This window comes from Harpia harpyja, chromosome Z (genome assembly GCF_026419915.1).
Source record: "Harpia harpyja isolate bHarHar1 chromosome Z, bHarHar1 primary haplotype, whole genome shotgun sequence".
Lineage (NCBI taxonomy): Eukaryota > Metazoa > Chordata > Aves > Accipitriformes > Accipitridae > Harpia > Harpia harpyja.
The window spans coordinates 44,802,409-44,825,423 of NC_068969.1; the positions used below are offsets into that span (position 1 = coordinate 44,802,409).

The window sequence follows — 23,015 nt, forward strand, 5'->3', positions numbered from 1 at the left end:
CATGTGTTTATTTCAGAAAAGTAATAAAATGTTCCTTGTCTTCAGAATTATAATGGGATTAAAATATTATACATTACATAGTAACTCTGGATTTTTACCAGAAAGTATGTGGAAGCATGCCTTCTAAAAAAAAAAAATTAGTCTTTAGATACAGTGCAAATACAGACTCTGAAGCAGAGATTTGTGAACCAGGGCTTGCAACCCCAAATCAGGGTTGCAGGGAAGAGGGATATTTAGACATGCCCATTTCATTAATGTCTGCAGCTGGCTTATGTTGTCCTTCAGTTTGAGTCCTAGCTGTCAATCTTAGTATTAGATGCTGAAGACCCCCTGTTTACGCTGTAGCTCAGGTATGGGTCATCTCAGTTATGTTAATTCTACTTCTAAGCCTAGTCTTGGTACCCATGGTGGGTGAGCATCACTATGTCTCTCTTCCTTCATTGCTGTAGCCCAAAGTAGTTTTTACACATCTATTTGTGAGCAATTTGTTTAATCTTGTAGAACCTGTTCCTTAGAGGTGTTACTAATATTGATGCTAATTAGAAGTCTTGTCCATAGTCCTTGCATAGAAAACAGGTACTGAAAGAAAGATCAATGTGGAAGTTTCTTCTAGCATTGATAAGCAAAGTGGTATAGCTGATGAGTTTGTAATGGAACTATGAGCAAAGAAGGTACTGGAGAAATGAACATCAAGTTATGAGCTTTGTTCCCAAATGGTTTTAAATAAATTGCTGACATTAATCAAGTGACTTACTGAATATATGTGTTCCTGTATTGAGGAATCTAGATATCATCTGTCCAGATGCATGTAGGATGTTTTGCATTTTAAAATTTTCTTTTGGTCTCTTTTAGGTCCATAATATATTGGCCGAAATGGTCATGGGTGGAATGGTTTTGGAGACCAACATGAATGAAATTGTTACTCAGATTGATGCTCAAAATAAACTGGAGAAATCTGAGGTAAGAGTGATTTACCATGTAGTTTCTAAACTAAAAACATGGTTGTAGTAAATGCATGCTATCTAATGCTGTTTGTCCTTCAGCAGCAAACTATATACAGCTTCTTGCTTATAAAGCTAGAAATTGACAATGTATCATTAGGTTATGATGTCATACCTTACATCATAAGTAATAATTGCTTAGAGTCACTGCTAATTAGTTTTTGCTTTTTGTATCTAATAGCATTGTGCACCATTGCTATTGAGATACTTGTGTAGTTCTCTAAGTTTCTCTTGCAGAAAGTCTTTTATTTCCAGTGTATTTATTATGCTGGACTAGTGACTATAACACTTAAATGAAATTAGATAAAGAACCAAAGTGTGTATACAAAGACTACATATTCCTGTCTGCTAGTAAGTTTCTGGCACCTGAAATAAATTGCAGCATATTTAGTGTCACAGTAATAGTGCAACACAAAATAATTAATTGGACTGAAATGGACTAGATAGAATTAAAATCCCAGTTTTAGACCCTTTAAATACAAATTCTGCCATTTTTGTAATCTGAACATTTGGTCTTCAGCTGAGTAGATTCGAGTGAGAAAATTGTTTTGTATATGCCCGTAACAGTCTAAGCAAGGGACGCTTACGTAAGTTGTGGAAATCCCTTTTCAATTCAACAATTTTTGAATTTGTGTTTAGGAAAGAAACTTTTTAACTAAAAGGATTTTAGAATTACTTTAGCTATAACACAGTATGTTACTGTTCCTTTAATATCACCAGACATGCCTTGTAAGCAAAATACTACTAGTACATCTTAGCTGAGTCTGTGATTGGTTCTTCCTGATGAGAGTAATTTCACAGAAGAACACATCATCTGATTTTGGAAGTGTAATATTCAAATTTCTAAACAAACCCTTGCTTAAATTGGAGACTGTTCCTAAAGTTGAAGTCAGCTGAGTAGATTGAAATATTGTAGGTGGCATAAATATGAACTAAATGACATTTTAGGAGAAGACCCAAAGGACTTACTAGTTTTAACTTAAGTGCAACAGAGAGAAATAAATTGTTCAGCTTTTTTGTGGTACAATGTATACTGTTCTCCTAATTCTGCTATCCCACACTGCACCACCTCAAGTCTTTTAATACATTTAATGTCTGATTTGCACAACTTCCAAACTGTATCCAAGAACAGGACAACACTGTGTGAAAAACAGGAAAAAGCTAGGTACAATATGATGCAGTGCATAGCAATATGCATCCAGAAGGATTGTATGGTAGATTATGAAGATGTTCAGAATGTTCATTTTAACATTTTTCTCAAACTCAGAATGAGCCATTGATCACAGAGATTAATATTTGGAATTATTCTCATAAATTTTACTATATTTGAATAACTTCTGTATACGTACATTTTTCTTTATTTGATGGAAAACTAACATAGTGTCCCAAAAGCTGAACTTACTGAGCAGCTATGTTCTACTGTGTATTATGTGCATATCAGTTTTACCTAAAAGCATTTAATTAAGGTATTTATTCTTAATTATGTGAATTCTGTTACCAAATCAACTGTAGACCAGTCTCTGACTAGTCATCCTAAATGTATGGATTCAGTGCAGCTGAATTGCAGTCCAGCTGCAATACTTCCTGTTTTCTGTTCATCAGTAAGTCATTCTTTCTTTTAAGATGCTTTTAGTATAAAAATAGGTGGTAGAAGACATAAAAAACATGTAGAGCTCAGAGCACGTGGAAGGCAAATAGTAACTTGTTCCTTTACATTCAGCAATGAATTGTAGAAGGTAAAGAAGTAGCAGTGATAAATTAAAACACTTGGTGACTGGGATGGAGTAGAACATTTCACAGTCTGCTCACCACAAATGGTTTTGGGTTTTTTTTTGTTAGTTCGGTGACTGTTTCTTTTCAAATTTAACAGTTACTGTAATGCTGAGATACTTCACAATACCTGGTAAATATTTCCTCAGATCATTAATCATTTGTTTCATGTATATCCACAGAAATTTCCTGATTGCTATTTCTTTTCCTTTTGTCTTTTTGCTCAAGATTGTAAATCTTTCAACATGTCTTTCCTGAACATGTATTTTCAAGATACACACAAATCCAGTGCATGTAAATCAAAATCAGTAATAACTTAATAATATTTTTGAATGCTGGTCACTAAGAAATCAAAACTAGTGGATCTTCTTAGTTCCTTTAATTAAAAAAAAATTATTTTTAAAATTTAGAAATTATTGGTATAGTCTGTAGTTCATAGGACTGCCACCTATGCCACAGCACTCTTGCTTTAGTCTGTTTGGCTTGTTAGACTCCTGTCATAGTTCTTGCATCCATAAAATAGCTGCTCTAAGGTTAAATTGCCTTTTCTTTTATAGCTGAAATGATGAAGCTAATAAAGTTGTAACTGAGCTACATGTTCAGAAGTATTTTAAATTTTGTATTGTGCCCACCTGGCTTCCCTAATATACAAAATTTAGCCATTTGACATCAGGTATTTATTTAAGTACATATTAAGTTTTTTAAACAGGCTTTCAGTTAGAATTTAGTGAAGAAGATCAAATGTATTTATTAAATTCTCAAATATTTGAGCAAAGTTACCAACTCAAAAAATTTGTTAATGCTTTCAACAGAGATTAATTATTTAAACCACTATGAGGAAGTCCCTAGCTTTGATTTCTGATTCAGCTCTTACATTGCTTGGTTGGGCTACAAAGGAAATTCTATTTCTACCCTGAGAAATGTCTTAAATGCATTTCCCTACCTTTCAGTTTAGTGTTTATCTGTGAATGGGTTTCTGGTCAATCCTCCTAAAGCCAAAGGATTATTGTCATTAAGGGAGGGAATTTTTGGGAAAGGGGTCATTGGGATTTTATCCAGAGCCTCTGGAAGTATTGTAGGTAAACCTGGGCTACCTCTTCTCTATTTGGAGTGTTCAACTGCGTGTGATTTAGACTTTTAAGTTGGACCTCATTTTTTCCAAACCTGATCTTTTCTAGCTCTTTCCATTCTTCTCTCTTACAGACCTTTATCTTTCAGTCTCCCAGACAGGACAGGTAGACAAAGGTATTGCTGACTTTTAGAAAAAATGTACTTTTAACAAAAAGGGAAAGCAAAATGATGTCAAAGGCAATAAATTATGTAGGCCAGACTCAAAAATTTTGTGTAAAAATACCCATACTAGTCCTTGTAGCCTACTTTTGTGCTAGTTTCTTCTTGTAGTTCCCTCATCTTTTTATTGGCTATAGTGTATTTTACTAGCTTCCATTGACATCATATTTTTTATTTTATTTCTCTTCCTGCATTTTAGAATTTAACTTTTCTTTGTATCATTGTTTAAGAAACAAAGGAGTATGAACCTGTATAAATATTAACAAAAAAACCTGCAAAACTAATCTGAATAAAAATTGAACACACAGATAACAAAATATGATGTGGTGACATAATAGAAATAGCTTCCTTATTGGGAGAATTTTGTACCTAATAATCTAAAATAGGTAATATGAACTCTTTTGCTTCACCATTTAGTATTTCCAAATGAAAACAAAGAACTTTTACCTGCTTGCAAAGAGAAGTTTCAGAATAAGTTTCAGGTGAACAAAACATTAAAAAAACTCCCATCAAAACCAACAAACCAACAGACTCAAATAGTTTTATACATACAGAATAAATTTATCAATGCAATTTGTAAGATGATGTAGAAATACCAAAGTTGATCTTTCGACCTTAAGTATTTAAAACATAAAATGAGAACGGCTGTCAGCATGTACTCAACTTCAGATGTACGTTTGCTGAATCACTGGATTTTGCTTTAAGATATCTTGGTAACTGCAGTCACTGAACATGAATATTAACAAGGAACTGAAAAAGGAGGAGGAAAATGTATGTTTGAAGTTCAGTTTATGGTTGTTGTCCCCTGTCATTTGCTGTTTGAAACATTTAGGTCGGCTCAACAGTTTGAATGTCGGTCAATGTTAATAGCAGTACTTCAAAATTCATTTCCACTCATTTTAAGTATCTGTGTATTCAAACTGCAGGTATTTTAAACAGCTGGAATCTTAAGCAGATGAAGTTTATTTAATTTATGAATATCTTTGCTCTTAAATTCTTACATGATCTTTCTAGTATAAAGTAATGTAATACCTTTAAGATTTAACAAATATAATTCTGTAGTTGGATTTAGTAGCACTAAGTTGTAAAGCATTAGCTAAAAATATTTCTGGGTAGTATGAAAGATTTTACCTAAATTTGAAGTATGCTATAGCACATGAAGAAAATCAAGCAAATGACCTTCCTCTGCCTAATATGTCAACACTTGTAACATGTAATCTGTATTTAATTGTAACAGTAGGGAGCTTGATTTCAGGTTTGGTTGTGGTTTTTTTTTTTTTTTACTTGTGCAAAACTAGTTTTCTTTTTCTCTGTTCTGCTCACACATATTCTGTTTTTATTTTTGGGTCTGGCAATGAAAAACAAATAAACAAATAATTAATCATTCTCATCCATTACTCTCTTTGTGATTCAAGTGCTTAAAATTTCTAAGAGTATGTCTTAAGTCTTATCTGTTTGGCCTCATTTTGATATACTTGCAGACTTCATTTTGTTTTTTCTCTAATTATGTTCATTTATTTAACTTCATAAGCAGGGGACATGATCATTCCTTTATATTATGTATTGCATCCTTTCATGATTTCATAACGCTGCTGCTTTGAAGTCATACTTGTTCTGGAAAGAAGCACTGGTATGAAACACCAGCAGCAGAGAGGTCCTAGTACCTCCAAAATATCTGGAAAAGGGTGGCTTATTTTGCAAAGCGTTAGCCTTCATTATTTTGTTTTCCAGTAGGCTGTATATTTTTATATGTTTATTTTAGTCATAGCTAGCTTTGTGTAGAGTTGTTTGGTATGGCGGTTTGAATCTTTTTTTTTTTCCTATTTGTCTATGCAAACTACATTTGTGATGTGCAATACTTTTTCCAAATGATCTGAATTTCATTTTAAAGAGTAAAACAATGTTTCTGGGATCACTTTCACATAAAGTTATCAGTGGGCCATTATGAGAAAGGGTGATGTTAAGAATGAAAAAAATTGATTCCTATAGTGATAAATAATGACCTAAGTAAACTAACAGCAGCTCATATTTCTCACTTGATAGACTAGGTCCAGTAGAATAAAAGTTCTGTTATTAAATGTTTATTTCAGTCTTTAAAATAGCATTATTGTTTTGCATATGTGGCATTGTTCTTTCACTGTAGAAGTATATGAACATGTTTACAAGCATTTTTTACAGTAACTGAACTTAAAATTTTAATATACAGTGTTTGAACATTAAAGTACAACCTTCAATAACAAATGAAATTGAGAATACAAAGCAGCTGTGGCAAAAATGTGGTGTATTGGCTTATTGTAGTACCAGCTGTATGCTATTCCTATTGTATTTCTGAATTTTCATTAATATATCTTAAGTTTCATTTTCACTTGCTTAAGTCATTTGCTCGCTGTGACAGACAATTCATCATTCACTGCATGTTTAAAGCTTGCTACATGTTTTATTTTTTTTCAAGTGAAACAGTTTTTTCTTTGCACCTCACCAACTTACCTGCTGAATTTTTTTGATAAAAAAGGGCAGTTGAAACTTGTCCAGTTCAATGTTACAGTGATGGCTCTTTTAATCAGGTACCTCTATAAAACTACTTAAAAGCATATTGGGCCAGAAGTACTTCTTGTAGTACTTTTGTGTTTGTAAATACAGTTCGTTTTCTGTAAAAGAAATGATAAATAAATGGAAGGACTGCATACTAGTTCACTGTTTGACATGCTGAAAAGGAGTGCTAAGGCATTCAGATATAATAGCATTTGAAATAATGTATTAGTTACCCAGTTCGGGAGTTTAAGTACTTTTCAGTCATTTTATCCATTAAACATTTTTTTTATGAACTGTTTGCTCTTTCTTAGAAATACTGTATGACTGTATGGTGCTTGATAGGGTTGACATTAATCATGATAAATAGCATTCTGCTATGCATATGGTGTATACATTGAATTACAAACCCACTCGCTTAATGTAGAGAATTACAGGAGAAGAGAATGTAATAGTTTGAAAACCTCTACTCCAGCATATGATAGCAAAAGACAATCTCACTGGTAAAAAAAGAGGTAATCTGAAATTCGCAGTACTTTTGTCAGGGATATTTGCTGATACTGATCCAGAATGGTCCTCATGAAATGTGACTGTTGAAAGTCGTGACTGTATAGGGGGGTGGAAGGTTCATGTCAATTGTGGTATTTTAAATAATTCTCAATTGTGTCTCCATTGTATCCTATGCCATTGGGGCGGGAGGCAGGGACTGTAAGTCTGTGTAAAGAGGATAGCTGCAGGTAGGTAAAAATAATGACCAGTTATACTAAAACTTTTATTTGTCCATTAAGAATAATTAACTTTCATTAAACTAGGGCAAGGAATCTCCATCCTAGTCACCTAGAAGGCATCTCTCTTTTGAATTGCCAGCCATGCCTGTTTGTGTGGACCATGTCCATCACTTACAATATTTTTCTGGTTTCCCATTGTTTCAGTTACAAATTGTATAATTCATTGCTTTTGTTACTACTTTATTAGTATTTTCATCTTCTCTATGGAAAACAGTTTACATTGCCCCACTTCTGGTTTTGCTTAAAGAATTTTTCTCCAGTTACTCAGTATAGAATTTCAAGGATAGAACCAAATAAAAAGGAAATGCATTTATTGTTTTATCTGATAAAACTTCACTGGTAGTTACCTCCTGATTTCAAATTAGTATTTCCAAGTTCTCAAATATAAAAGGACAGCTTTTGAGCAGCTTCATTATATTCTGCACTGTTCTTTAATAAATAGCAAGAAATTGCAGTCTAATACTGCTCCTTTAAGATACTGCAGGTTCAGGGATGCAGATTTTGGATACTTGCATTTCTTAATATTACTAGAGTTAGGTCCAGATTTTCCCCTTCATGAAGGTATTGCAATTGAAACAGCCTCTGAAGTGAATGACCTGATACATTTGGTGATGTTAAGGGAAACCAAGGAAAAAGAGGCTTTGAAAATACTTTTTTGCACCTTTTTAGTTATACTTAGTCCGTACTTCTGAGAACAAATACTTTGGATTGTGTCAGGGCCAAATTGAGAGCAAATTATTTGGTTGCATTAGAGATTCAAGATTTCCTGAGCTTTCTCCTCTACCCCCTTCCCAACTTTGACATGTCTCGTATATAAGTGTTTGGAGGGGGGATGTTGTAACAGATGACTCATGGCTTTCTGGTCTCTGTTCCTGGTATTGGGAATCCTCCTGTGACTAAAATCTCGGAATTTATGATGCTGTAGCCTTTCCACATGATATAAAAGAGTTAGTTCAAAATTGGAAACTTTAATTGGTTTTATTTTTACTATGGGTTATGTTTTTGAAGTGAGAAGAACAGTAGGTAGGATTTTGAGTGGAAATCTTACTTTAATTTGACCTTACATTTATTTCTTATAAGACAGTAGTAAAGGGATAATTTTTTTTTTTATAGCCTTCAAAAAGTAGAGTTGTTATCTGAGAAGTATATGAGGTGTCTGTCTCCTTTTGTACAATAGTGCAGGTGGACACCACAAAGTCAGGTGTACTCCTTAGTATTTATAATTGCAGTGAATTTCAGTGAAAATCAAGAATCTGAAAAGGTTATGCTTTGGGCAGTAGTCACCTACCAACACTATTTAATAATAAAATGTGACAAATTTTTCCAGAATTTTTTTCTTCTTTTGTTTTGCTGTATTTCTTGCTCAGAATTATTTTATCTACAAATGCACTGGTTTCTTCAGTCTTTGACACTCTTATTATGAAAGACCTTCCATTTCTACAGGTTTAGTCTTTTGTTTAACCAGTTCTTAGCATGTTGCTTTGTTTCTTGTGGAATGCTCCTTTTTATTGGGCCTACAAGATGCCACAGTCTAAAACTGTAGTAGTTCTGAAAAATCACTTAGTCATTTTTATTCTTTATGAGTATTTTTAATCCTACTTTTAAAACATCAAAATAAAAAGTTAATTTTTTTACATATTCCCAGAATTTGGAATATAATGTCTTTTTCTGCAAATAAGAGCTCTGTTTTTAAAATCTTCCAGGCTTTTTGGTTTTTTCCCCAGCAAGAACAAAAATTATTTTTACACTTTTGTGGCAAGCCTGAAGTAAAACCACACAGCTAATTCTAAATACACATAGAGTCTGAACTTTTAGGAGAAACATTTCCGTACTTAAAATGAATAGTACCTTTTCTACACAGCATCAAATACACTAATAACTTAATTATTGGCCTTTTTTTAATAGTCCTTATGATACTGAGGTTTTGAAGAGGTATTCTTCAGAAGCAATAGGGAAGGATCAGGTTCTGTATGTCTTCTGATCTCTGAACTGTAAATCATCTTTGTTAGCATTTCAGTAATATGCCCTAGTGTGTAAATCTGGCTGTTATTTTATCTAAAAGGCAGAACTGAATAGAAGTCAGTGATGAATTTACTTCTATATCGTAAAATTTGCATATTTATACAGAAAGGCTCTGGCTTTAAATGAAGAGAGACTACATACAATAGGTCTTTAATACGAAATAAGTACTTCAATGTTTAATTTGGCATAACAAGGTTATTATATAATGTTCTGTGTGCCCTGGGGGCTACAGATATGTTAGCATATAATTAGATACTGTGGGACAACAGATTACTCCAGTTGGTCTATATAAATGATCTCTCTGCATGCTCTTTATCATCCACAAATGCAAGGTGTTTATCCTTTTCATTTTAGGCTACACCACCTTGAAAAACCTTTTTTATATGCACATTCATTTAGATAAGTAATATGGTTCAACTGACATTCAGTAGCTTGTTACTTTGAGGTTACACATTCTGAACCTATAACCAGTGTTAGTCAACTGTGAACCAGGTGAACTTTTAGAATAGGTAAGAGACAAAGACAGCACATTGGACTTCAAATACCTCAGGATTGTTTTATAACCTACAGATTACACACGCTTGGATAAGCCTCCTATTCCTCCGTGCATACTTTTCCATCAAGTTGACATTACATGTCTTACCATATAAAAAAGGAATGTGTGAACTGTTTTCTCTTTCTGGTTTAATATTTCCAAATAACCCATTTCATTCCAAACACAACTACCATCTGGTCTTTCTAATCGTGTAACCATGGAAATACTTGAAAAGTTAGTTGTCTGTGTATATTGCTAGTTAATCTTTTTGTGATCAGCTTTGCCTGACTTGCATTTTTCCTCACTTTATACACAGGCTGGTTTAGCAGGAGCTCCAGCCCGGGCTGTTTCAGCTGTAAAGAATATGAATCTGCCAGAGATCCCAAGAAATATTAATATTGGTGACATCAGTATAAAAGTGCCAAACCTGCCCTCTTTTAAATAACATGGCTACTCCAGGTAAAACCAAGAAAGAAATGTAATAGAGATTTACTGCATAATTGTTTACTAAATAAATGACATGTCTAACTTTTACTATTTGGATAAGACTCAAGGTACTGTATAGACATAAGTTGAAAAATCAGTGTGTGGAGTTGAATGTTGCTTTTGCCTTGTTTGTGAAATTAAAGGAAATGGGTAGTTCTGGTGTGATTTCTAAATTACATTCCTATGCCCTTGTAAGGCATATCACTGTGTCTCGGCTGCTGCAGTATTTTGGGAAAGTATTAAAGACGTTATTTACTTTATATAACCTATAATGCTGAGGTTTTTTGTATATTCACTAAGGTCTATAATTAGTGCATTCCTTAACTACTTCTGCTGTTTGTCATGATTATTTAAGACTTCAGTGCAAATGTTGCATGAAAACATTAAACTCTTATTTTGTTTAAATAAAATCATAACAAACCGGACTTCTAAATACCTGTTTGTCTGAAATCTACTCTTTGCAATAAATCATGTTATTTCCTATTCATGGAGCCAATTGACTATATATAAATACTGTTGTAGCAAGCATTAATGTTGTAGTTTAATCTCTGAAGGAATTACATGGGGATATTGTGTTGAACATATTGGCTCTTTACACTTCTCACAACAGCTGTTCATTATTATTCAGAAGGAAAAACTGCCTTTACTGAAGACCCAATGACTTCTGTTTACATGTTGGTGTTGAGAAGATACTTACACAATCTGATAGACTTTCCCTGATGGTCTGACTTTGTTTTGGGAAAAAGGGTCTCTGCAATTTCTGTGTGTTGTGATGAGTACAGAATGGGCTGAGGAGGCTGGGCAGCTCAGAATTGTAAATGTGAGTGTATCGAGTAATGTGATAAAGAAAGGCACTCTGGAAAGATAAATGAGGATACTTTAATAGGGCCTCTGTGCCTGGTGACATTTGTGATTCTCTACTTCAAGAATTAGATTCATGAGATACTTAGTATTGTCAAGACCTCAGAAAATCTAAGTGCTATCACCTCTGTGTAAGTTGCTCAGCTCTTAAACTCTTTTGTGATTTAAAAAAAATAACGGGGGGTAGTGATTGTTTTTTATAATCATGCTTTTAAGCTCTGTGCGATGTACAAGTCTGTTTAAATGAATAATAAAACTATCATTGGGATATTTAAGAATTCCTGTAAAGTTTTCTTCTCCAAATAAGTATGCAGTTAATACTGTATATGAAAATACAGTGATACTGGATCAAGGACAACATATTTCAGGGCTAGTCTGAGAGGTCCTGTGTTACTTCAGGAATTTGGATTTGATGTAAACCAAGCATTCTTTTCCTTTGAGTTGAATGTTAAGACATACCCCATAGGATAAACTTGGAGTCACATCACGTTCTCTGTTTCATCCATAGTAACTATCAGTGGTGCCTTTTGAGACCATTTGAGAGAGAAAAAAAGAAAGAGAAATTACTTTTGAAGTAGAAAATCTGATACAGTCCAAGGAATTTTAACATATTTATTAAGGGGGGAGGTAAAGAAACTTCATGTATATTGTTTGTATTACATTTAATAACCATCAAGTAACACTATTTTATAAATGCTTTTGAAAACAGAATTGCTCTCTCCATACCTCTTGAAAAGAATATTTATTCTTCCAAATTAATTTTCTTTGTTTAAGGTTTCAGGAAACTTCAGGTAGGGTTTAAGTAGAAAACTGCAGCTTTCTCATTTCTACTGAAGAGAGAATGAAATGTGCAGCATTTTTTTTCCTTATGAAGTAGAGTATTCTTTAGTATTCCCAAGTTAGACAGCTTAGTACAAATCTGGAGCTGTTATAATTTCACCTGCCTTTGCCAACTTTTGTTTTTCTGCTTAATGCATAGACCATGTGACATTGAAAGTAAAGATGTTGCAAATTTTCTGCATTGTTCCCCCTGTGAGGATTTAGTTAGTGCTGCTGCCGAAGGATAAATAGGAAATTTTAAAACATTTGGTACTCTGACCTACGGAGAGTTCCTCTGGCTATTTGTGAAAGAAGGTCACAATTTCAGAAATTCTTCCAGCTCCTCTATTTTTGTCTCACTTTTTTTCCTCTAGTTCACTTTCAGACTTGTAAGCTTATGTAGTTAAAAGATTTTTCATTCCTTGCAGAGAAATCTTTTCTGGGTTTATTTGAATTAAACATTTTTCCAAATCCTTAGAGAAGATATGTCTGAGATGCATCTTGATGTGAAGCATATTTCAGATTAATTTCTCATCTCTTATCTGTCAGTAAACAAGCTTTCATTAATTTCAGTGAACCTAGATCGTGGCTCTTAAAAATTATGTGACTATTTTAAAGCTTTTTTTTTTTTTAAAGTTTTGTGTTTTGCATTACTGTTGTTTATACTACCATTTTCCTGCCTGACAACATGACTTGTGCTGGAAAGGATTCTCTGAACAGCTCTTCCATAGACACCAGACTTTTGAAGAAGCTTCTCTGTTTTTGACTGGTCAGCAAATATTTAATGCAAGGCTGTGACTAACAACTGGAGCTTCCTTACTCAGAAAATCTTTGGATGGGAAGAAATTCTTTATCATACTTTCACAGTAAAATTGTACTCGTTTCAAAACAAAATTTTCTCTCTCACACAGAAGAGGTACTGTACAGAAAGCCTGAATGGTAGTATTTTTTTCTTAAATAAAAACAGATGGTATGACAATGTGGGCTTCCTCAGGGTAGCTGAACCTATTTGCCACCCCTTTGCCAGAGGAGTGTCTTTAGTTTGCCTGGGGAGATAGTATTCTCTTACCATGTCATTTGACCCTGCCAGGCCTTAAACTAAAACCAGTCAGAGGAAGATGGGGTACTTGATTGATAGAAGTGATTGAAATGGTATTCTTACTCTTGACCTTCTAGGGCTTACCTTGTGTTGCAGACATTCAGAGGTTTTCTACAATGCCAATCTGCGTGTATTCATCACCTTCATGAGAATGATGTGCCTTTTGAATTCTTTCTCTTATTTCACCAGTGTCCTCTTAACTACTGCTTAGGATTTAAAATGAAAATAAGCTGTGGGCTGTAGATGATTAAACTCCTGAATATAATTTAAATGTTTTTAATGCTTTTGTAACTGCAAAAACCCCCACCTTAACATATATATATGTCGGTGTGTACGTATATTTATATGTAACATCAATCTTGTGCGCTAGCTGTTGTTAAAAAGGAGAAGAGGTCATCCTTCAGCTGCAGAAGCCAGGCAACTAATTTGCAATACTCTACCTCCATAGGGCCTGTCTTTTAAGTGATGTTCATCACGATGCCAGCATGTGTAAATGAATCACTGAAAGCCATTTTTCCTAAATCTGGGCATTTCTTAGAACTGCAAATAAAACATTATTAAACAGTAGCTGAGACTATTTGGTGCTTACGGTATATGAGACAACACCTCATGTTGGCTTCCCACATTAGGTTTTCTTTTCTATTCAGTTCAGTTTCTCTGCTAGTGAAATTCTCTGGGGAGAAACCTTTTCATGTGATCATAGCAATTTAACTGTAGTCAGTATTATCTGTACTGCTTTTTGATAGTCCTTGATAAATCATGGACAGAGATAACTTTAAGGAGACTTTGTAACATTAATAATACAAATTAGTAATTAAGCCTCCAGGATGTCTTAACTAACTTACTTTTCCTGCATTTCCGTACACCTCCTGTTTATCTATTGTCAGAAAGTCCCTGTATCACAGGTAGTTACTTGTCTCAATATTCCACAAGATAAGTATTTTCCACATTTGTTTGTATTCTGGGGATGCAGGGTGAAGTGCCCTCAGAAAGCACGTTTGAGGCTTGGGGGTAGTGGCAGTTCAGATTGCTTGTCTCCAAACTCTATGTCTCCCTCTATGAATTATGCCTTTCAAATTCAGAGATATTTATTGTGAAACTTAGTAATGAGGAGAAGATTAGGTCTGATTAGCCCCTGAAAGCAACTGCTAGTTCTGGCAAGTAATTTTTTTTGTCTTTGAGAAGAAAAATTCTTTTCTGGGGTACAGACTCACTTTCAAGTATTGAGAAGAAAGGTGTTGGAAGCATATGCCTTTCAGGAGCCAAAGACTTTCTCTGAAGGCCCATGTGGAGCAGACAAATGATTTTCTTCCTTCTTGCAAGATAGATTCTTCTAAAGAAGTGGAGAAAGGGCAGAAAGGATAAGTTCCACAGAATGACTGGGCATTCCCAGCTGCGTCCATAGGCTTGAAACGGACCAGCTAGTTTTCCCACTGGGGCAGGGGCAATAAGTACTGCTGAAAAAATCTTTTGACTCTTTTTCACTAAAAGAGAAGTATCTCATGTTAGAATCAGCTGAGAATGCTGTCTGCAGTATTGACAGCCCAGACAGTACAAGTACTGTGTCAATGCACTCACCTCTCATCCCTGAATAGTGAATCACTGTTTTGAATATATTTTGGGAAGAGGGAGTATTTTATAACATTACAAGTGTATACAAAATTCCTCCTCTTAAACAGATGTTGCTGCTGTGATTTAATCTGCTTGACAGGAATGGGTAGAGGAAAGTGTCCCTTGTTGCAAGGGCGAAACAGGTTCAAGCCAGAAACTCAAACTGACACTGCCTTCCTGTGAGCACATTTGACCTTTTCTTTCTAATAGCACATTCCAATAAAAGCTAAAATTAGTCCTGACTTTTATTTAGGCCTATGCTGACAGCAGAATGGGAACTTGCTAATGTTGTAAGGGTTACCTCATAAAGACCCTTGGTACTGAATTACAGCGTATGCAGGGCATAAAATACCAAAGGAACCGGAAATTAAAATGTCACAAATCAAATCATTGTCTGTTCATAGCTGTTAAAGAAAAACAGACCCTAAGTCTTGCACAAAATACATTTCTCAACTTCTGCACAGAGTGTTCATGATTTTACTAGGAGCAAGGAAAGCAGCCAGGTACTGCCAAAACTGACTAAAGGTGAACAGTTAATTTCACAAAAAGGTAATCTTTTGTTACTTACTTTTATGATTATCGTAACAAATTGTAAATCACTCTTCCTCTCTTCAGTTAAGGAAATGATCTGTCCTTTTGGTGTTCAGTGTTTACCTCAAAATGCTTACTGAGCTCAGGTCATGTTATTACCTCTGTTCCATGCATGGAAGGGCAAAGGTAGTCACACTGCAATGTCAGCTTAGCAGCCACATTTCTTGTCTGCAGAAGTTTTGGCCTTGTGGTGCATTAGGAGTGCTGTGACAGTGTGGTCTGACCAGGGAGGAACCAGAGGTCGAGACATCCCCTTTTTGCACAGACTGAGTATGCCTGTGGCTGGAGTGCTAGAGGCATTTGAGTTGATCCATCATCCATCTCGAAAGGCAGAGTGACAGGCACACTTGTGCCATATTCCACTGCTTTTCTGCCCAGTTTAGCTCTTCTGAAACTCAGCAGCACACACAGGCTCCACAGGTCCCTTTCTGGGCTGGCTCTGCTGTCCAGCCACCCAACAGGATTGCACCAGGAGTGGAGCAAATCCCCCTCCGGATTGTCTCTGAACATGTCACCACAGCTGAAGCTAGAAGCAGACCTGTAATGATGACTGTGAGCTGCTTTGGATGGATGAGTGTATCCCTGTTTTCTTTCGGCTTTCATGGTCCAATCCATGGACCCTCTTGTATGATTTTCAGCACTCAGCCAGCAGAGTTGCTGTGGGACATAAGTTGAATTTCAGAAGCTGTCTTCAGATGTTTGCAGGGTACCTGCATGACCCATTGTGTATGGCGGGATACCTGTATGATCAGTACTCTGTGTACATCTAAGAAACTTTTGCCTTTGGTGTAGCCATGTTAAGTCACACCCACATCTCCTCCACCAAAGGCCCATCCCAACAAATTTGACCAGTCTGCAAAAGCGCATAGAGAGAAGCAGAACTGGAATGGACTCTGCAATCCAAATAGTCTTTACAATAATTTGTTGTGCTGATGTGTGTCAGGACAGCAAAGAACTTCCATGATTCAAACACCCATCCCGTTCCCAGGTGAGGTGCCGTTTTGACGTCAGAAATTGTTTGGGTCACCCTAGGACAGAACTCATGGTTCTGTTCCTCCCTGAGACACCCTGGCATCTCATGTGTCATAGACTCGCCTGCCTGTGTCTCTGTTACAGAGTCTGCTTCACCAGGGAGGGCTGTCAGTCTGTCATTCTTTTGTGTCTTTTCAGGACAGGTATCATCACAGATACCTCCAGCAAAGTCCAGCAGGGCACATTCTGGCTGCCGTCCCTCTGCAAGGTGTTGTGCACTCATTCAAGTTGTGTTTGCCCAGGCGATATATAGAATATGTTGCTATATAGAAATATGTTAATACAGGCATCTGCATCCTGGTTCAGGTTTCCCCTGCTCACTTAAGGACAGATAAACATTTGTTAGGGACAAGCCCTTATATAGACCTGCATGGTGGAGTCATGGTGCAGGCGAAGGAGGGAGAAAGTTAATATGAGAGCCTCTTCCCAGAGGGTAACATTTGAGTTTGTAGTATAGGACTGGTTGTCTGAGGAAGTCTCATGAGGTGTTACAGTTCTCCTGGGTGGTATGAGGCTCCTCAAAAGGCCTGAACTGCAGCTCTCCATCAAGAGGTGCTGTCGCTCAGATGATCTTCAGGAAAAAAAACAACAGCAGGTAGGAACAGCCAGAACTTTTACAATTTCAAGTCACCCAGGAAATAGTCACTGTAGCAAGGTAAGAAGTAGTTAGTGCTCATCCTTTTCCTCCTGGCATCATTGCAACAGATTGCAAAAGCTTAGAAGTGTCAGCCCATTAAATGAGACCCTGTGGCTGTGGAAATTTCAGTTCTTAGGAATCTGTTACAGCCCATTTAAGTCATTAAATGCCACTCTAGTATCTTCTTAGTTTAAGTTAGATTGCAGTTTACTAAAACACTCATATCCAAGCATTGTGGATCAGAACAAACAAATTACAGCTGTGCTGGCTGTGTCCCCTCCCAGCTTCTTGTGCACCCCCAGCCTGCTCGCTGAAGGCACAGCGTGAGAAAAGGCCTTGATGTTGTGTAAGCAGTGCTCAGCAATAGCTGAAACACGGTGTGCTACCTACACTGTTTTGGTCATAAATCTGAAACATAGCACCATATGAGCTACTGTGAAGAAAATTAACTTTAGCCCAACCAAAACCAAGAAAATAGTAAGAGAGGTAGTAGGATGAGGGAAGAGAAGGTGGAAAGGTACAAACACAATAGGGCTTTGCATCATGCATGAAGTTGTTACTGTAAATTCATTCTTTCATAAGTATGTATGATGAAGGGCTTCCTGCTAAATCTCACTTAGGTTTCCCAGGAGGGAAATATTCATGAGAGGGCTTGGGTGAAAAGATATTGGTAGTTTGCAGAGCAGCTTAAAAAGAATGCTGCCCAAAATAAAATATTTCCAGAAGGAAAATAAAGGATAAGGAAGGTTATAAAAGAAGGAACTAAATAGGTTATTTTATAACCCAGGGATAAAAGTATGACAGAGTTGTGAAATAATTTATTAGGTTAACTGATATATATAGGAAAATGGACAAGCCTTTGCAAAACGAGATCTTTTTCAGGTAAAGAGAAAGGCAGCAAGCTTTAAACTGCTTGTAAAATGTGTGTTTTTTCTGACAGTTGCTGCTTGGTCTAATTTTACTTTTATGACAAACATATCTCTAAAGCTGGCATGAGTGATGAGGAAGCAGTAACAGAGAAAGGCACAAGAAGGAAGCAAATGGATTTGCATATGAGAAAAGAGAAAACTTGCTGTTTCTTAGTAAGTGCTACATAATCTTAAAAGTTTGCAAACAAGAAATTACTTATACCATGTTTGTGCACTTTCTGATGCTTCATGCATCACTCATGCACCCTCCTAGCAGTACTACCTATTAAGTAAATGATAGCCTAAATGGAGAGGAATGTTGGATTTCTTCAGCGTGTATGTTAATTTCAGTGCCAAGAGTCAGATTCCCAAGTGGTATTTCCTTTTAAGATCTCTCTCCTGTCCACCGAAAGGATGAACAGTATTCCAAAGTCACTTAAGTTTGCTTGGTATCCAGTTTTTTAAGTTTTTAGATATTATTTCGATTTCTAACAACTGAAAATTAAAAGCATACAGGCAATGCAAAGTCTCTTGATCAAAAACAAGAGTGAAAATAACAGGTTGTTTCATACTTCAGAGGTGTATTTAGCAATTCAGCTATTATGTGTTCCTCTCTGAGTTTGACTGTAACGGTGTATAACATCCACTCACTGATGGGCGCTGTGGCAGTCATACCTGTTCTTAGAAGGACACGCTTGTGGAATTTCAAATGCCTCTCCTTGTCATTCCCACTGGCCTTCCTCATGATTTTTTAGCAATGAAATTCCAAATAGCAGTTCAAATATGTTGGAAAGATTGCACCATTTGAAAGGGCTAGAATTGCTAATGGAGATGAGAAGGGTTATAATTGAGTTTTCAAAGTGAAGGCACACACTTTCTCCCAGGTTGATCCTGTGGATTGTATCTCCGTTAGCTGGAGATGGCACCATTTGCACCAAGCCTGGATTCATTAGAAGAGCTTAGCAAACTGCAGTCTCCGATGAGCCCTGCAATGCACAGCGTATGTGTGTGTGTCTGCTCCATGTGGTTCAGTCATGCAATTGCTCTTCCTTCCCTTTTCTTTCCAGCTCGGATGGGGACTGCGCGGAGCCCCAGGATGCTCAGAGCCCTACGAGGGCCGAGGATGTGCTGCTGTGGCTTCAGGCTACAGACCCACCCCACGGTGGATGGCAAAAGCAGAGCTGTGTCTGGACAGCAGTGGGGAGGCTGAATGCAGGATGTTTCAAGTTAGGGAGAACAGTAAAGAAAAGAGACAGTCCATCACCAGAAGGTGTGCTGCCAGTGGCTTTCCACTTATTTAGTCTTTTTATTACATTCAAACACTGTGCCGAAGGTTTGTGCGTTTCAGTGACTAATGACCAACAAAGACCTGTTCAGCACACAGTTTCAGCACAGGGCCAGTGCAAATGTATTTTAATATGATTTTATGTTGTCCTCAAGTTAATTATTACACCATATGTTTCCTTTGCCTTAACAAAATTGTTCGCCTTTCCCCTCCCTAGAGTTTCTGGGTTTCAGTATAAAAAAAAAAATCTATCCCCTCCTTCAGAGTTTCTGTAGAGATCTTATTCTTTGTAGAGATTTAGCGGGTGAGAGTTTTGGGGAGGCAGTTCCAGTGGAGGATTTGTTTATAGGAGCTCTGATGGACAGCTGGGGTTCACAGCTTCATATTTAGGCAGATCCTCTAATCCGCTGGCTCACAGCACACACGGGGAGCTGCAGACCTCCAGTTTAGCTGGAGAGGTGACAGTAATGCCAGTTTTTCTGCTTGAGGGGCCATATTGCTTCCTTGCTTGCAATCAGGCAAGAATCTGTTTTTGACAAAATCCATTAATTTAATGGACTCAAAGGAAAGAAGTAGAAAACTTTGGGATGGGAGTAGAAACTGAAAAAGGGAGTTTCTTGGCAAGGAGAGAATGGGAGTTGAGGACAGTTAGGGAAAAAACAGTTTGAGAGAGGGGTGATGGAGAAAGTCATGGGAAGGAGGACAGACACATGGAGGGCATATGAAGAAATATCTGAAGAAAAAACAAGGATGACTCACAAATGTAGGGTGGGAGTGAAAGAATCAAGACACTACTGGGAGACTCTGCTGCACAGGGTGAAGTTTGCTGGAGGACTGCCCGATGAGAAAATCAGGAAGGGCTGTGACTTTGCTGCAGAAGCATTTGACTGGATAAAAATTATGGATCCTATCAAGCCACTGGGGAGGACTATGGGGGCAATTTTCTCTTCAGACTGCTCTGGAATGTCTTCTCCAGGTGGACAGGCTTTTCTACCATAAATGAAATCTTAATATCAAACCCACATTTATTCTGTGAACACAGTAATTGCTCCAGAATAAAATCAATTTTATCCATGCCAGAGAATTTGCATGAGTTATGCTAGTGTATTTGCCAAAGTATACAGGTCCAAATGACAGCTATAAAACTTCCTGGTCTTGGAATGAATACATAAAAGTCGTTTTGTTTTTATTAGGGCATTGTTTTAGTATAAACTTACAGTTAAGTGGTATTGCATGTGCCTTTCTGGTTGTGGAATTGTTTGGGTGGAGGGTCTAGCAGAAAGAGGAATGTGAATCAGGGATAGGATCTGGGGGTTATTGCTGATCCTTATGGAGGAAAATGGGATCAGAGATCTACTGGAAATTTGTTAACTTGTGAAATTTCTAAGCTTATGTGCTGGAGTGGACTCAGGAGGGGGATTAGATAGATAGATAGGTAGATAGATAGATAAAAGTACAATAATTTCTTTTCCTACTACTTCTCTAAACTCTTTTTCTAAGCACGAAAAAGTGCTTTGTCCAAGCTGAATAAACCATAGCTGTACTTACATGAGAGTTTTGCCGAGACGACCGTGCAGCGTAGACATGTTCTACCATTATGTGGCAATTGAGGAATAATCACAACTGTCATAATTAAACTAAATTTATCATGGTGTCTCTGCAGTTTAAAACAACTCAGCCCCCAAAAAACAGATACACACACAAAACTTCCAATTTAGGTAACCTCTGTTCTCTTTCCTGTGTTTTCTTAATGAACATAATCTTACAGAAGTTAAGCAATCAGGAAGTTAGAGTTGTAGCTGTGTAAAGTGCACTTCTAATCTGAAAAATCATATGCCCCTAATGAAGATGTAATAGCCTGCAAAATGTTGATCCATAAGAGGTTGTGAAGACCATCATACTTGAATCCATTTTGAAGTTTGGGTTTTGTTTAAATCTGTTCTCTTTTCTGTCCCTTTTATTATGAGGATAGCCCTGAAAAGTAGGTTTTTAAATGTTTTTGAGCTTGAGATGGTCTGAGTAGTTGTGACTGGGATGTTTTCAGATCTGCTTATGTAGTATTACTCTTCTTAAGCTCCACCACACACAGCACTCATACCACTTGGCACAACCAGCAAAGAGGCTGTGTTACTTGTTTGTGTAGCGCTTATGTAGTGACAGTATAAATGTCCCCATATAAAGGAGATTAAGGATTGTGACCTAAACTGTCCTGGCTGTGACGATGGACTTAATGCTGCTTAGTGATCAGCTGTGCTTGGGGAAAGGAAGAGGGGCAAGCACACTGTTTTTTGAAAAGATTGACAGACTTCAGGCACACAAAAGTATCCTATTAATTCGCACTCTACTGTGCCTCACTGATATAATTAGAAACACACTGTGTTTATTTGTATTCATAAAACTAATGAGCTTAACTCACTCCTCCTTTAGGAATATTGAGATCCATCTTGTGTTCCAGTGGATCACAGAGGCTAGCATTTTCATACTCAACACGACTGTTAATTTAGAAATGTCGTAATTCCCTACCACATAGTAATTCCCAAATGCAACCACTCATAAATCAATACAGAGCAGCTTGTTTATCTTGGGAGAGAGAGATCAATTCAGCAGGTTAGGAATTTTGCAAAATAAGGGGTTTGGAAAATGGTGATTAGGTGTGACCACAGATGTTAATGAGTGAATCAAAGTTGATAGGAATTTTTGCTGAGGGTGTTCACTACATGCAATTTTTGCTTCAAACCAAAGGAGCTCCCAAAGCAGTATCACTGCATGGACTGCTGATGCCCTCCAGTCAACTAGTAGTTCCAATAACAAAATGTTATTCTCTACTCTGAGCTTCTCATTCTCTGTTTCTTTGCAGGAAATCTTGAAGGATCTTGGTTTTCTCCCTGAATGGAACAGGAACAATTTTCAAAGTTTAAAAAGTTTCCAGACACTCCTCCTAACCACTTCTGAACTGTAGTTGTCTTAAGTTACCATATTTTTAAATTTTACTAGCAAAACTTACAAAATACCTGCCAAGTCATATTCAATAAAGATGATGTACAATTTTCCTAGTGAAACACAAGTATGGGAATTAAGGTAAAATACTGCATCATGAAGACCTGGATCATGAGGAGGTTAGTGGGGTTCAGCAAGACAGGATGTTTCAAATATAGCCATTTTGAATGATCAGTCTGAATTAGACTCATGTAAGAAAGTCATGTACGATAAACAAATTTTCACTATTAGTTCCTAGTAATAAGAAGGTTTACGCCAACATTCAGTGCAGGTTTTTTTCCTCCTTTGTATGTTATCATTTAGAAAATAAACGTATGTTTTTTCAAGTTTTCACTTTTCAGAATTGTTTCCAGGTTTTGTAACTGAGGCTGATTATGTTGGATGTCAGTACATTCCTTATTTTATACATACGTGATTTTGAAATGCAATACATTACAGTGCTTGCTTTAGTGTAATACACTACTCCACCGTAAAAACAGTTTGTTCCCCCAAGATCCAAACAAACAAAATATGTTCTTTATTTACTTCATGGGTTTAACCACAAGAAATTTGACCTTCACTTATTTTGCATGTTTTTTCTCCATTTGAAAACATACAACATCCAATACATCAATCTATCTTGTATTAAAACCACTATAAAAGATTATTGTTTCAGTATGTAACATCTCAAACTAATACAAGTGGAGCATTTTTATTTTCGGTATAATGCAATAGCAAAAATCTAATTTTTTCAAAAGATAGAGAAGATTCTTAA

At 36.5% G+C, this 23,015-nt stretch overlaps 1 protein-coding gene across 6 annotated transcripts in view; it reads left to right on the forward strand.

Moving 5' to 3' along the window:
- Positions 1 to 22,594, forward strand: part of AP3S1 (adaptor related protein complex 3 subunit sigma 1) — a 52,006-nt gene extending 29,412 nt beyond the window's left edge. For 2 of the 6 annotated variants that reach the window (XM_052779149.1, XM_052779144.1), the window contains 2 exons: positions 853 to 960; positions 10,252 to 11,560. In XM_052779149.1, the coding sequence (XP_052635109.1) occupies positions 853 to 960; positions 10,252 to 10,380 (237 nt within the window). In that variant the 3' untranslated portion in view covers positions 10,381 to 11,560. Of the gene's footprint in view, positions 1 to 852; positions 961 to 2,871; positions 2,896 to 3,974; positions 4,017 to 10,251; positions 11,561 to 22,121 lie in introns of those variants that run through there. The other 4 variants (XM_052779147.1, XM_052779146.1, XM_052779145.1 and 1 more) reach the window with 4 other exon arrangements.
- Positions 22,595 to 23,015: the final 421 nt, after the last annotated feature.